The sequence below is a fragment of the Anolis carolinensis genome, chromosome 3, assembly GCF_035594765.1.
Source record: "Anolis carolinensis isolate JA03-04 chromosome 3, rAnoCar3.1.pri, whole genome shotgun sequence".
Taxonomy (NCBI): Eukaryota; Metazoa; Chordata; class Lepidosauria; order Squamata; family Dactyloidae; genus Anolis; species Anolis carolinensis.
The window spans coordinates 279,858,448-279,873,858 of NC_085843.1; the positions used below are offsets into that span (position 1 = coordinate 279,858,448).

At 39.8% G+C, this 15,411-nt stretch overlaps 1 protein-coding gene across 6 annotated transcripts in view; it reads right to left on the bottom strand.

The window, feature by feature from the left end:
• The window catches only part of LOC100565127 (cytochrome P450 2J6), a 56,680-nt gene extending 41,529 nt beyond the window's left edge, over positions 1-15,151 (bottom strand). The window contains exons 1-7 of one of the 6 annotated variants that reach the window (XM_062976862.1): positions 14,907-15,048; positions 8,046-8,086; positions 7,169-7,390; positions 4,519-4,681; positions 2,069-2,218; positions 1,560-1,670; positions 560-720 (exon numbers count right to left, since the gene is read on the bottom strand). In XM_062976862.1, the coding sequence (XP_062832932.1) occupies positions 560-720; positions 1,560-1,670; positions 2,069-2,218; positions 4,519-4,681; positions 7,169-7,339 (756 nt within the window). In that variant the 5' untranslated portion in view covers positions 7,340-7,390; positions 8,046-8,086; positions 14,907-15,048. Of the gene's footprint in view, positions 1-559; positions 721-1,559; positions 1,671-2,068; positions 2,219-4,518; positions 4,682-7,168; positions 7,391-8,045; positions 8,087-14,906; positions 15,049-15,078 lie in introns of those variants that run through there. The other 5 variants (XM_062976861.1, XM_062976865.1, XM_062976860.1 and 2 more) reach the window with 5 other exon arrangements.
• Positions 15,152-15,411: the final 260 nt, after the last annotated feature.

Here is a 15,411-nt window from a genome sequence, read left to right on the forward strand (position 1 = left end):
TAGTCCAAGCGAATGCAGTGGTACATTGAAGGCAGCAAGAAATATTTTGACACCTTCCACGAATGCACAATTGTATGACTGAGATTCCTTTGGCTAGTCACAATTGGATCAGACTCATTTAATCAATTGTGTGGTGAATTGACACATAGGTAAATGCAGTTGAGTCAGTGGCTCTACACCAGACATGGGAAAACTTTGGCCTTCCAGCTGTTTTTGACTTCAACTTGTACAACTGTGGGAGTTGAAGTCCAAAACATCTGGAGAGCCGAAGTTTGCCCGTGCCTTCTCTACAGTGATTTAAACTAACAATAGCAGAAGACCCGTGTGAAATGGTTATGGTACTTTGCTGTGCAATAAGCATCAACCAGGGATCAAATATGTCCTTTGCTTATTTCGCTAAGATTGGGGAAGAGTTGATCTGGGATGGCCTGAAGCCATCCCCAAAAGGAAAGACCATGGATTTAGTTGGGAGTGGGGACTAAATCCTAGGAATTCCTCCAGGGATTTAGCTATGTCTGGAAGGGTCCTAACTTAATGGGTAAGAAAAAAGCTCACTTACTGCATGAGAGAAGCTTCCTATGGCTATTAAAGCAAGATCAAGGGCTTCAATTAATTTCTTGAAGTTTTCATCTTCAAGAGAAAATCGTTGTCCAAATGTCACAGCACATATCACATTGGAGACGGAATTTGTGATGGCCATTGAAGGATTGAATGGTTGCCCTGTAAATAAAGTTCTGTTAATATGAATTCAATGCCTTAGGCTAATAGTAGGAGTTGTTCTTTCTTTGGGTGAAGAGAAATTGTTGGCATCTCCATGAGTTTACTATTGCATTACAAATTAATTGAAATATGTAAAATTCATCTTCAGAACAGACCATACAATGGCCCATCAAAATAGAATGGCTGAAGAAAAATATAAAAGGCTGTTTCCCTGAATCAAGAGCAAAAACCCTGTTGCTGCATTGGGTTGAGCGGCATGATGCAGTTTTGTTGAACTGTACAGTGTGGTGGTGGGAACACTTGAAGCACTAAAAGAGAGTCTTCTATACAACAATGAGACTTCTTCCCAAGCGGAATACTTTCTTTTAGTTGTTCTGAATGCTGAATTTGTAGTAACCTAAGAAAGCTTTTGTCATCATCTCTTCAGCTTAGCAAAACATTACAAAGAGTAGATATGGACATTTTCTGTGGTCAGCAATATGTCAACAGTTTCTTAGAAAAAACTGGGAGATTTACATAGAATCTGTGATGGATTCCTTGCATCTGTTCAAGGCAGCCTTGTAAAAGCAACATGCAGGCAATTTCACAAACACCAATGGAATATTATAGGCTAAATGTGTACATCCCATTTCTGGATATTTGCTGCAGTCAGCCTCCAGAAAAGTTTACAAGGCACAGGGAAGTAGTTGAGGAACTGCACGTGTTCCTCCCTATTAATTGTGGCCATTTCAAATTCAACTTGAACAAGTGTACAGAACTTTAGAATGAATATGTTCAAGATACTGAAACACTGATAGAAGAATGTGACCTGTGGTATAGAAAATGAAAAAAGATTGCACCTGCAGAAAAACCATCAAATGCACTGGAAACATATCTTGTCTGTGATGGACAGTCTTTTCCGAATGTGAAGAAACTTCTTCCGATTTCCGCAACATTACCAGTGTCAACAGCTACAAATGAAAGGTCGTTTTCAACTCTTAAACATTTGGAAACCTACATAAGAAGCACAATTGGGCAAGCAAGACTGACTGGACTCTTGATTGTCCGCCAAAGTTTATCCATGGAGCCTGATTTCTGCCAAAGTGTTTTAACACAGGTTTCAAGTGTTTCCAACAGACATTGAGGTATTCTTTTGTAACCACAAAATTACCATTTAAGTGTCATTTTCAGGTTTTTTTTAGACTTGAAACTTTGTAACTAAAATAGAAATGTGTTTTAAGTCTATATACAAATATAGAATAAATAATATAATTTAAATTATTTTGTGTTATGGATCTACGCTTCATGATTCACTAAAAAAATGTTTCAACCCCTCTCGAATCTTTTTTCTGGCTACGGATCTGCATACCTTTTTCACGTGCAAATATCTCTACAAGTTGCTGGGCTTCTGCTTCTATTTGCCTTTCCATGCTTTTTTTCCCCAATCCCAGTTTCCGCAGTGAATGTAGCCCAAACCGTCTCTGCTGCTTCCATGTGTGACCATTTGAAAGCGCAACACCTGCAGACATCAAAATGTAGTTATTAGGTAAAAAATTCATGCAAAACAATTAAGTTGCTAGTCTAAACAAGGTAACCTTTACTACAGAATATGCAAATGTGCCCATAAATTGGATATGCATTCAATACCAACAGTGTCCTTTGCTGACTTGATACAGAACCAGTTTTGTTAATGTGGGATTTGTGTATTGGTAGTGTTTAAATGTAATTTGTGTCTTGCTTGTATTGCATACTGATTGCATCATCCAGAGTGTACTATAGTCTGGAAAGAGTTAATTGCTGAGAAGCTGTGTTGACCTTGATGTGTGGCTGGAACTGGGGAGTGTCCAGACACAAGTGTGCGTGCATTGCTGATTGCATCAGTTGAGTTCTGTTCTGTCTGCCTAGAGTGAGAGTCCTGTGTCCATTGTCTGCAAGTCTGTTTGTCTTGTACAGTAAAACTTTGTATATAGTTTTACCATCATCTCTGATGTCTCTTTGTTCTCCATTCCTCTGACTCCATCCAACTGCTGCTACTGCTGCATAAATTACTCTGACAAGTTTCTGCTTATTATGATGGTGAAACATAGAGAGGTGTCACTATCAGTATGGTATAATATTCTGAGTGTTGGAAGATGACAACTGAAGACCAGGGTTTGAATCCCTGCTTGGCTTTTGGGATACACTGAGTGACCGTGGGCAAGTCACATTCTCTTAGCCTCAAAGGAAGGCAAAGATAAAAACCTTCTGAACAAATTCTGCAAAGACAACTCTATGGTAGATATGATTCCTCCCTTTGGCTGTTTTTAAAGATTCCTTTCCAGTCTACCTTAAATGGGATTAAGTATTTGTCCTATCATTTTAATCAATGTGATTACTTGTAGGCATTTATTCCCAAGAGGTTTAATAATGATAATGATAATAATTATAATGATAATGATACACTTTTATTTATATGATTTTATTTATGTGATTACTTGTAGGCATTTATTCCCAAGAGGTTTAATAATAATGATAATGATAATAATTATGATAATGATGATAATGATAATGATACACTTTTATTTATATTCCACTTTATCTCCCTGGAGGAACTCAGAGAGGATTAACGTATACATATATAAGGCAAACATTCAGTGCCTTTTACACAGTGAACAACAACATATAATACATAGACAAAGGTTAAAGGCCTCCCCTTTTTTCATCTCCGGCATCCGGAGGCAATGCTCAACTCAGGCCATGGGGAGGTGCTGTTGTTCCTTCTCCAAGCTAAGGAGCCTTGTTGTCCATAGACATCTCCGATTGTGTTGCCAGCATGCTTGCATGTCTGCATGAGAAAACCTTTTTACCTTCCCGCCAAGGTGATACCTATTAATCTACTCGCATTGCATGCTTTCAAACTACTAGGTTAGCAGAAGCTAGGACTAACAGCAGGAGCTCACCCCAACTTGCGGCTTCGAACCGCCAACCCTCTGGTCAGCAGATTTCCTGCAGCTAGTGGTTTAACTCACTGAACTAGATCTTAAGATGTTTATTATCTTAAATATAAACTAGTATTAAGAAGGTGCTATGTTAGATTTTTTGGGACTATCTCATGACATGTTAACATACGGAAATTAAAGTTTATTGGACTTTGTAGTTTGGTGAAGTTGGAGATTTTATGAAACTCACCAAACCACACATTCCATGATTCCACAGCAATGAGCCATGGCAGTCAAAGCAGTGTCAAACTGCATTACTTCTACAGTGTAGATCCAGCCTGTGTGGCAGTCCTGGTGCCAAGGGAGAAAGCTGGCAAGTACATTACGGTTGGTATTTCCAGAGCTCACACCCTTAGTGTTAAATGAGTGGAAGGAAAGGAGAAAAAAGCACAGTGGCAGGACCCTATCCTGAGACGCTAAAGCTTTCACAGAGTGCAGTGTTCCCTCCCTATTCCGCAGTTCACTTTTTGCAGATTTGCTATTTTGCTGTATTTCAATAAACTCTAAAAGGCTATTATAAATCATAAAAAATTACAATTTACAGCCTAAGGAAGGGAGGAAAGAGAAACCGAAGGGAGAGAAAAGGAGCCCAAGCGGCAACGGGAGGAGAACGAGGCGATTTATCAACACACAATTGGTTGATAAAGACTTAAAATAGTGCATAACTACTAAAATAATGTATAAATATTAAAATAAATATAGCGTCCCTACTTCACGAATTTTCACTTATTACAGGTGGTCCTGGAATCTAACCCTCGCGATAAGTGAGGAAACACTGTAATCCTTCCTCCTTGTCTATTTTCCCTAAAGAAAGGTCTCATGTATCCTCTTCATAACTTACCCTTTTCTCGTCCTATTACTCTAAAGAAAGGAGTCAGTGGCCTGTCGGATAATTCTTCCAAGTGGTTGACCAGTCCTTCTTTGACGGCATGGAATCCAGACAATACCACTACAGGTAAATTTGCCACCCATAGGGTATAAATGTTTCCGTATTGTTTGGCCAGCTGCCATTGGGTACAAAATAGAAGAAAGAAATGTTTCACTACATGAATCGAATTATTTTAGATTAACATGTGAACACCAGCTTTCCTCGAGTCCTTATTTTTGCAGCTTCTACCCATCTCTGGCCTCCTGTTTTCCAGTTTTCTATACCCTCTCAGATTGCTGTTGAGGTCTTCTCTACTCTTCTTCATGTTCCCAAAACAATACCTCTCCTAAACTTCTTTATGAGTTCACCTCTAGTTTCTTAGATATGGTTATCATGGTTTTCTATAGGCAAAGATGACAGATGGCATATGTTCTGTATCTCAAAAACAGGAGCTGATAGGGGAAAACTGGTTTATTTATTGTGTCAGAAGCAAATTGAGGGTACAGGTATAATGTATTTTTAAAAAACAAATAAAGTTAAACACTTGCCCTTATACTATATTTCCTTTGACCAGAAGCTGGCCACTTGGATTGCCTCTGGTGTTAGGGTGAGAATGTCATCCATTGTGCATGTGGCAGGGCTCAGAAGAGAAGGGAAAACTGGTGCCATTTTTGGAATCAGAAGGTCAAAGATATACAGAAACAGGGCTAACATTTGATGCACCAAAATGTGTGTTGGGCAGTGTAATCTATGAAAATAGGTGAGAATCGTTTTCTGAAATGTTGGCATGGAATAAATGGAAGGAGAAAGGGAAATCAGGGATATTTTTCAAAAGATAGATTGGATACAAGGCCATGAATAATCAAAATAAAAATAATTGTAAATTCTTGGTACATTCAGATGATTTTTCTCCATTAGCAGCCACCCAAAAGCATTTTGACCGTTCTTTAGACTACTGAGAGATTTCTCCCAAAATGTGCATCGGGGGCATTTTTTTTCTTTCTTTCTCCAGTCTCCATCCTTGTTATGATTAAGGTCCCTTCTACATTGCCATATAAAATCCAAATTATCTGCTTTGAACTGGATTATATGGCAGTGTAGACTCATATAATCCAGTTCAAAACAGATTGATGTGGATTATCTGCCTTGATATTCTGGATTATATGGCAGTGCAGAAGGATCCTTAGACAGCCCCTTTAATACAGTCCTTTGAGTTGTGATGACCCCTAACCATAAAACATTTTTCGTTGCTACTTCATTAAATCTGTATTTAACTGCTTATGTTTTTATTCTTTTGTATTGTTGTGTATTGGCGTTGAATTCTGCCAGTTTTGTAAGCCGCCCTGAGTGGGTGAGAAGGGCGAGATAGAAATGATGGGGAAAAATAAATAATAAATAAATAACTGCAATTTTGCTCCTGTTATGAATTTTTATGAATTGTAATGTAAATATCTGATATGTGTTAATGTAGGATTTGTGTATTGGTAGTGTTTAAATGAAATTTGTGTCTAGCATGTATTGCATCATCCAGGAAATGCTATAGTGTGTAAAGAATTAATTTGGTAAGAAGCTGTATTGACCTTGGATATGTGGCTGGAGCCAGATAGGAGTGTCCAGACTCAAGTGTGTTTGTATATTGCTGATTGCATCAGATGAAATCTATTCTGCCTGCTGAGAAGATCTGTGCTGTTTGTCTAGATTGAAAGTCTTATGTCCATTGTCTGCAAGTCTGTTTGTCTTGTCAAGTAAAACTTTGTAAATATTTTTAACATCGTCTCTGATGTTCCTTCGTTCTGCGCTCAACTGACGTCATTCATCTGCTGCTACGCTGCGCGCATTACTCTGACAATATGCAGGATGTAAACGTGGCACAAATTTGGCACAAATACCCAATACTGCCACATTTGGATACTGGTGGGGTTGGGGGGAGATTGATTTTGTCATTTGGGAATTGTAGTTGCTGGGATTTATAGTTAACCTACAATCAAAGAGCACTCTGAACTCCACCAATGATGGACTTGAACCAAACTTGGCACACAGAACTCCCATGACCAACAGAAAACACTGGAAGTGTTTGATGGGCATTGACCTTGAGTTTTGGAGTTGCAGTTCACCTACATCCAGAGAGCACTATGGATTCCAAACGATGATGGATCTGGATCAAATTTGGCATGAATACTCAAGATACCCAAATATGAGCATTTGTGGAGTTTGGGAAAAATACACCTCGACATTTGGGAATTGTAGTTGCTGGGATTTATAGTTCACCTACAATCAAAGAGTCCCTTGAACCCCACCAACGATAGAATTGGGCCAAACTTCCAGCACAGAACCCCCCTGACCAACAGAATATACTGGAGGGGTTTGGGTTCCTAAGACCATCAGAAATATGTGTTTTCTGATGGTCTTTGGTGACCCCTCTGAAACCCCCTTCATGACTCCCCACAGGGTCCCAACCCCCCAGGTTGAGAAACGTCGAACTAGAGGTTCATTCAAGGTTATTTTTTTAACATATAGCATGTTTGCACAAAGACATCACAGAGGGATAATACGGTGTCATTGACTTTGCTAATTATTTTACATAGCTTAATATGCGACTGGTGAATTCTTGAAAAAGAAGTACCTTTATCAGAGTATCCTCACGATATCGAAACACAATTCGCCATAGACCTCCAATGAAAGGAAGTGGAAGAGGCCCAGGGGGGTAAGTCCGGAGTGATCGTTGTTGTCTCCAAAGGTACAGGATCAGAAGAATCACCAGGAGAGCAATCAAATATACCCACACTCCTTCCATTCTCTAGACTTCTCTTTCTCTTTGACTCTTTTCAACCTGAGATGGGTGAAGCTGAAAGAAGAAGGTTAGATTTTCTTTCTCCAATGTCTTTTTGCTTTTCTCACTGCTGGCTCTACTCCTCCCTCTTTTCCCTACTCACACCTCTTTCATATACTTCAAATATTCAAAACAACAAACAATTCATATTTGATGCTGGGCATCCGCCATAGGAGCACATAGCAGTTTTCAACATGTTTATTTCTTATGCATCAGGTGTTGCATAAACTTATTATGAGAAAAGAAGTCAAGGAATTCAGCCTACATTTGGGGCTAGAATGGGGTCAGTTTTGCACACAGATGTCACAGAGAGATAATAAGGTGTCATAATAAAGGTAAAGGTTTCCCCTGATGTTAAATCCAGTTGTGACCGATTCTGGGGGTTGGTGCTCATCTCCATTTCTAAGCCAAAGAGCCAGCATTGTCCATAGACACCTCCAAGGTCATGTGGCCGGCATGACTGCATGTAGCGCCATTAGGGTCATAGTCTTTACTAAATAGCGTACTTAATTTAATATGCTACTGGCTAATTCTTGAGAAAGAAGTACCTTTCACAAAGTACCTTCACAATATTCAAACACAATTCGCCATAGGCTTCTAATAAAGGGAGGTGAAAGAGGCCCAGGGGGGTGCCGTTGCCATCTCCAAAGGTACAATCAAATATACTCACACTATTCTCCAGACTTCTCTTTCTATTTGACTCTTTCCAACCTGCAATGGGAGAGGTTGAAAGAAAGAGGTTAGATGCTCTTCCGCCAATTTCTTTTTGCCTTTCTCAGCGTTGGTTCCACTTCTCCCTCTCTTTCCTACTCACATTGAATATATTTCAGATATTTAAAAACAACAACAAGCAACAAAGCAGCCTTTCAAATTAGGTGAGAGAAAGTCAAAGACTTCAGCGTCATTTTGTGGCTAGCATGGGATCAGTTTTGTAGCAAAATACAGTCAGCCTTCCACATTGGCTAAGGTTAGGAGCTGCAGGATCCCTGTGAAAGTGGGAAAACCTTTTTTTTGTTTAAAAAAAAAACTGAGATAATACATCTCTAGGAATCTACAAGTTCACTCATTTAAGTACCAGAATGTACATTAAAAGCAGAAGTCTGTTCATGGAATCTGTTGTGTCACTGTGGCAACAGATTTAACAATAAAAGAAGAGTAAAGAGATCGCAGAAAAGTTACCGGTAAATAAATCTATCTATCTGCCTTTGATGCCGAAGACACAGAGAAGATACTAAGCTGATGTTCTCAGCAAAGAAGTCCAAGAATCTGAAGGAAATACTAATGACAGGAGAGGAAGTTTAACATATTAAAATATTGATTACAGTGTGCTCCTGATACCCCCCAGGTTGGGTTCCAAGGCCTCCCATGGATAACCATATCTATGAATGTTTCCATATATAAAATGGCAAACAACTCCAATGGGTGCTCAAGAAAATCTGAAGTTCTTTGTAATGGCTAGAAGGTGCAACAGGTTGTGCAAAAGCATGTGGCAAAAGCAAGGATTGCTTTTTCAGATTTTTTTCCCCAAATATTTTTAAGCTGTGGTTGGTTGACTCCATGGGTTCAGAGACCATGGATATGGTATCTCAGCTAGCTCTTAATGGCATTATTCTGGGGCACCTTCTACACTGCTCTATAATCCAGATTTTCAAAGCAGATTATCCACATTAACTGGATTATGTGAGTCTATGCTGCCATATAATCCAGTTCAAAGCAGATAATCTGGATTTTATATGGCAGTGTAGAAGGGGCCTGAAAGGATCATAACTAGAGACAGCAACTAGCCCAAGATCACCCATTGAGTTTCATGGATCAGTGAAGCCTCTGCATGAGATGAATTAATATCACAAATCTGGTAAATCCTATGCCTGTTAGTACATTGATAGGCATACTGATAGAAAGCATTATTGAAGATATAGTTTATTCAAGATACAACTACAATAGAGTCTCACTTATCCAACATTCTCTTATCCAACGTTCTGGATTATCCAACGCAGTCGGCCTCCCACCCGGATCCACAGCTGTTTCTCTAGGCAATAAGGACTGAAGTTTTTACGGATTTAATTTCTGAAAATGTTGTTACTGTAAGTTCATTTTATGCAATTCTATCTTTATTTGTAGTCAATTTGTTAGTAGCCAATGTATTTGTAGTCAATGTTTTCAATACATTGCAATGTTTTGGTGCGAAATTCGTAATTATTACATAACATTACCGTGTATTGAACTGCTTTTTCTGTCGATTTGGTGCTTAATTTGTAAAATCATAATTTAATTTGACATTTAATAGGCTTTTCCTTAATCCCTTCTTATTATGCAACATTTTCACTTATCCAATGTTCTGCCGGCCCATTTATGTTGGACAAGTGAGACTCTACTGTATTTAGCAAACCAAGCATAATCCCTGCCACGATAAAAACGACATGTTTGATGTAAAAGCCTGCCTTGTTTCGGTATTTTTCAGAATGCTGGTAAACATATGAACTTGAATAAACCAGTACATAATTGGCTTGAATCCCATGGTATCAAACAAAGCTATTCACCAAAGCTTTAGGCCTCATTAAGTCAACCCAAAGAATGTTATATATATGTGTGTGTGTGTGTGTGTGTAAGTTTTAAAATAATAAACTTGTTTTGGCACATTATATTGTTTAGTATGCTTTGTCTTATTTAAATTGTCTCACCATTTAAAAGCAATTTGTAAGCCAGCATGAGACAAAGGGTGGGTCGTAGAAGGAGGAGGAGGACCAGAGGGAGGAGAAAATGTTGTTGTTGTCATCTTACATAGCTTATATAAGCAATTGTTCCTTTTCTGTGATTGTGTAACAGTTATATGCTGTTGAGGATTATGCAAATTCCTTTTTACATGATATTGTAATTGCCTTTTGCTCTATATCGCCTTCTGCCCTTTATATTAGCACTCCAACAGGCTCTTAATCCTGCAAAGAGTAGAGTCATAATTCTGCAAAGAGCTAGAAACTTCACTGGAATAGAGGCAGCCAATAGCAATGTGTAATGCCTTTCTTTAGCCTCTAAAGCCAATGATTTAGATTGGATTTAGAGGCTAAAGGAAGGCGTTACACGTTGCTATTGGCTGCCTCTAATTCCAGTGAAGTTTCTAGCTCTTTGCAGAGTCATGACTCTATTTGTTATGCAATGCTTTTGACACGAAATAAATAAATAAGCCTCTAAATATTTTCTGTAGTGGTTTTGTTTATTTTAGGGTTTTTTTAATGTTATGGTCTATTTTCATTTCATCGTGGAATGTTTTGGCTTTATGTATCTGTTCACATTTAATTTGTTACATGTAGATTTTGAGTTCCCATTTTAGGGAAATGTTCTGATACAGTGGGTTTTTTTAGATGAGAAGCTACAAATAAAAATAGAGACAACATTGTTAATGTAAAGACTAGCAACAATACAAGCAAGAGGCAACAAAATGGGCCCGGGCTGTGGCGCAGGTGGGAGAGCAAGCCAGCTGCAATTAACTGCAATGAATCACTCTGACCAGGAGGTCATGAGTTCGAGGCCGCTCGGAGCCTATGTTTGTTTGTCTTTGTTCTATGTTAAAAGGCATTGAATGTTTGCCTATATGTGTAATGTGATCCGCCCTGAGTCCTCTTCGGGGTGAGAAGGGCGGAATATAAATGTTGTAAATAAATAAATAAATAAATTGCAACATCATTGATGACCGTCACCCCGGCTTTCAAATTGATTTGAAAATGCAGCGGAGAGTTCCGCAGATCGCTCACCAAAGGAACGGAACGGGACCGCAGCAGACTATTATTAAAAGATCTTTTTTCTTCATTTTTCCCTTCCCTGAACTATGTAACAAATCCCCCCAATAAAAGTAGCATTTATTTTAACAGTAACACTCTCTATCTGGTTATTTTGTATCTTTCTCTGACTCCTTCCTTTGCATGCAATCTCTCTCTCTCTCCCGTCCCTTTAACTCCGGCTGAGGTTTCTCCGCCATAGATTAATATGGCGGACGATACAAATCGGCTCATATCTCTATCAAAATTACCCCTAGAACGCTCCTCTTTTAGTCCTAACCCTTTCTAAGGCTCCTGACTCGAAGACAACCAGCGGAACCGGAATCGGACCAGTTTTCGGCACCTCAACAGCTGATTGTCAAACGGGACCGACCGCTTCCTTCCAGCCTTATCCCGGACTTTCCTCTCCCCGCGACTCGCGGAATGGTTTTAAGAGATCCCTAGCCCCTTTCTGTGAACTGGGGATGGGGAGATTGCTCTCTCGCGGGGGAGACATGGATCTCCAAGTACCCTCACCCTCTCTGCAGCTGCCAGGGGGTGCCCGGACGGGTGCCCTCCACGTTTCATTCATACCTTCATAATTTTATGAAGGAGAAGAACACTCTTCCCCAGACCTATCCCTGGACTTATGAAATCTTATACTTCCAAAGACTACAACCCACATGTGCCCCTTCCCCATGCCATCTCTATGAATTCCTTATGAACTCTTTTTCCTCATGTATCTGTGAATTTTCATATTCTATGTACCTGGACACCCTCGTGACCCACTGTTGTATGAGTTTCTGATCGTCGGGCTAACTTCATGAATTGTGAAATCATGCTGCTAGAACTCCACTTCTATATTGGGTTCCCCAGATGTTGTAAACCGCGTTCTTATCAAATGTTTTCAATTGTTTATATCATTCATGATTCCCCTTTATGCAATGTAACTCACTTTTATGGATTCTCCCTTATTTCCATGAAATCTATCTATCTGCCTATATGTATTTGTACTCTTTGGGATCCCCGGAAAATATGTGTTTTTCCCAGCTGGGTTTATGTTCCAACTTTATTTTAATTTTCATTCTATCCCATATAATTGTCAAATCATGAAATCAAATGGAAAATATTATGACCCCAACGTGAACCCTAGTCCCCATGATCCAGACCTCCCTTCCCAAAAACAAAAGGATAATCTGCCACAGTTTAATCCAATCTCATTCCGATCGCATGGACAATATAGGGCTTGAGTCACCAAATTCCTAAAGGTGATTCGACCCCAAGGCAAACATTGTCATATCCCAGGCCAGGACGCCTCAGGAAGGCACCCTGTGGGGCCCGTCAATGACGGCTCATCACCACCCTTCTTTACTTCCCCCTGACACCCCAAGGCATATCTAAAATATGTGAACGTGACAGGACCCCGGACATCCTTGATGGGTGCCATTAATTCCTTTAGAAATCGGCCGGGCCAGGATTAATCTGATATTTCCTGTCCGGTCACTTCATTGTTTCAATAGCTCCCGCCTCCTCCTCTCTGATTGGCCCGAGTGGGGACAAAAAGCGGCTCCCCATTGGGCCAGCAAAGCAAGGCGGGAAACGAAAGCCCGCCTCGTTCAACCTCCCAGCCTATCCGCGATCAGATGGGCGGGGGAGCGGGGCGGGAAATTCAAAGGGCTGTCAGACCGAAACATTGTATAAATATGGCTTTATTTGAAACATATGTTACGCTAGTAGATTGAATGATCGCTATTAGCGTCCTTTTCAGCTGAATTGCTCAATAAAGACTCCTTGGCGGATTTTCCTTCACCCTTGGCGGACCTTCTTCATTTCAGGCTTCAGGTTGTATTGCGGCTTATATTCTCCTTTTGGCTTCGCCAAGGTCCGTTCCCTCAGGACCGGATCGGGTCTCTCCTTAAGGGCCCGATCCCCTAAAAAACGCGGTCGACAACATCATGTTGCCAACATGGATATGAATGGTGATGGAGACAATGTGTTTCAGTGTTGCTCTTATTCCCTACATAAAAGAAGTGAATTTTTTTCATAGCTAAGGTTTCAGGAATGCTATATCCTTTGTATGTTAATGGCCTTTGATATTTAAGACTGGGTAAGGGAAAATGAACCCCAGCAGGCCAGATATATTGATAATGGGATGCATATCTTATCAAGAAGAAGATACTAAATCAAGACCTTTAGGCCTGGGGTCCGTGGTAGCACAGCAGTGTAAACACTAGCTGCAGGGAATCTGCTCACCGGAGGGCTGGCAATTTGAAGCCATGAGTTGGGGTGAGTTCCTACTGTCAGCCCTAACTTCTGCCAACCTAGCAGTTTGAAAGCATACAATGCGAGTAGATCAATAGGTACCGCCTTGGTGGAAAAGGGAAAAAGGAGCCCCATGCAGACATGGCAGCAAAACATGATTGCAGATGTCGGCAGACAACAAGGCTCTTCAGCATGGAAAAATGGAACAAGAGCACCTCCCCATGTCCAGAGTTGAGCATCGCCTCCAGACGCTGGAGATGAAAGGGGAGACCATACCTTTGTTTGTGTATTGTATGTAACTGTTGTTAACTGTATTAAAAGGCACTGAATGTTTGCCTTATATGTATTCTGTAATCAGCTCTGAGTCCCTCCGAGGAGATAAAGCGGAATATAAATAGTGTATTATTATTATTATTATTATTATTATTATTATTATTTAAACCAATTCGAATAAATCACGCCCTTTCCCAAGAAAGTAGGGAGCAGCTTATGAGTGATCTTCTCTCCCTCATTCATTCAGTATGCCTACCGATATTAATATCAATGGTAATATTGATGTTGTCATAATAAGCAATTAAAGCTGATTGACATCAGTGTAATTGTCTGAAATTTGTAGGTTGGCGAGGTACTTAAAATTCCCTGATAGATTATTCTGGATTTCAGAACCAGAGCATTCTACCAGAGGATTCTAAGTACATCACCAAACTATAAATCCCAACTTCCATATAATGGAGCCATGGCAATTTAAAAAGCATCAAATTTCTATAATTATGTAGCATGGATACAACAACCCAAGCACTATGTCCTCCTATACTTTTAAAAGAATTTATTGCTTTGATTTCTGTAATTATGTAGTGTGGATACACCCACCTTGTCTCTATGTCATTTTTCCTTTGACATATTTGCAGGCTGTTGTTTTATTAGTACTGTGTTTGTTTTGTTTTTTAGATGTCTGCTGGTAAAAAGAAGAAGAAGAAGAAGAAGAAGAAGAAGAAGAAGAAGAAGAAGAAGAAGAAGAAGAAGAAGAAGAAGAAGAAGATGATGATGATGATGATGATCACCATTCCAGGGCCAAGTTAAAGCATGACTTTTAATTAAAGCCTCTACATTTGAAATTGAAATTGTTTGAAATTATAATACAATTATTTATAGCTTCTTTCAATGTAGAGTGTTTCTAGATGGTGGATGTAATCTGATAGAAGATACAAACCATCTACTTTGGCAACCCCTCAAACTTTTTGAATTACAAAATTATACTGTGGCACTAAGGAGGAGGGAGTCCCCCATGCTAAGATAAGACTGTTGAGGAGTTCGTTTTTTATCCTGTTTAAAAGCAACAAAGAGAACATCTTAAATGTCCCTTTTTATTCTCTTTATGCGTAACTCCTTCTGTTTGTTGGCTTCTGATAAACCCACAAGAGCAGAAGCTCTGAACATGGAAGAAAGGAATTTAAAACAGTCGTCAACTAAAGCCAAACTTTGGAGAAGAAGGGGGAAAGAGAAGAAAACAAACCTACCAGATGTTTCCGAGATTCTGTTTCAACTCTCTCTCTCTTGCCATAAAGGTCGCACTTTGAGTAAACAAGAGCAGAAACTGAAGGCAGTTTTTTTGTGAAGAGAGGTGTCTCATGGGGAATTGGAGGAACTTAACCAATTGAAATAGCCTTTACACACAGATGCATAACATACCAGAGCAAAGTTCTCTCTTGCAGAATTGGAGCCACTCAACCAAACTGGAATACCGTCCATACACGTAGCAGAGCAGAGTCCTCTAGTGGGGGACCGGAGTGATTAAACCAACGAAAATAACATTCAAATACGCACATCTGTGTCTGAAGTTGCTGTGATGCAGGGAAATGCAAGGGTTCGCTTCCTCCCTTCGTAGTATATGACGCTGCCAATTGACAGGGTGCCTGCCAATCTGGAAAAGAAGGCATCAAGATTTTTGAAGCACTGCCATCAAGTTCCACAGATTGACACGGCAGCCAGATTAGTTACAGGAACATCTAGGAGTGAGCATAT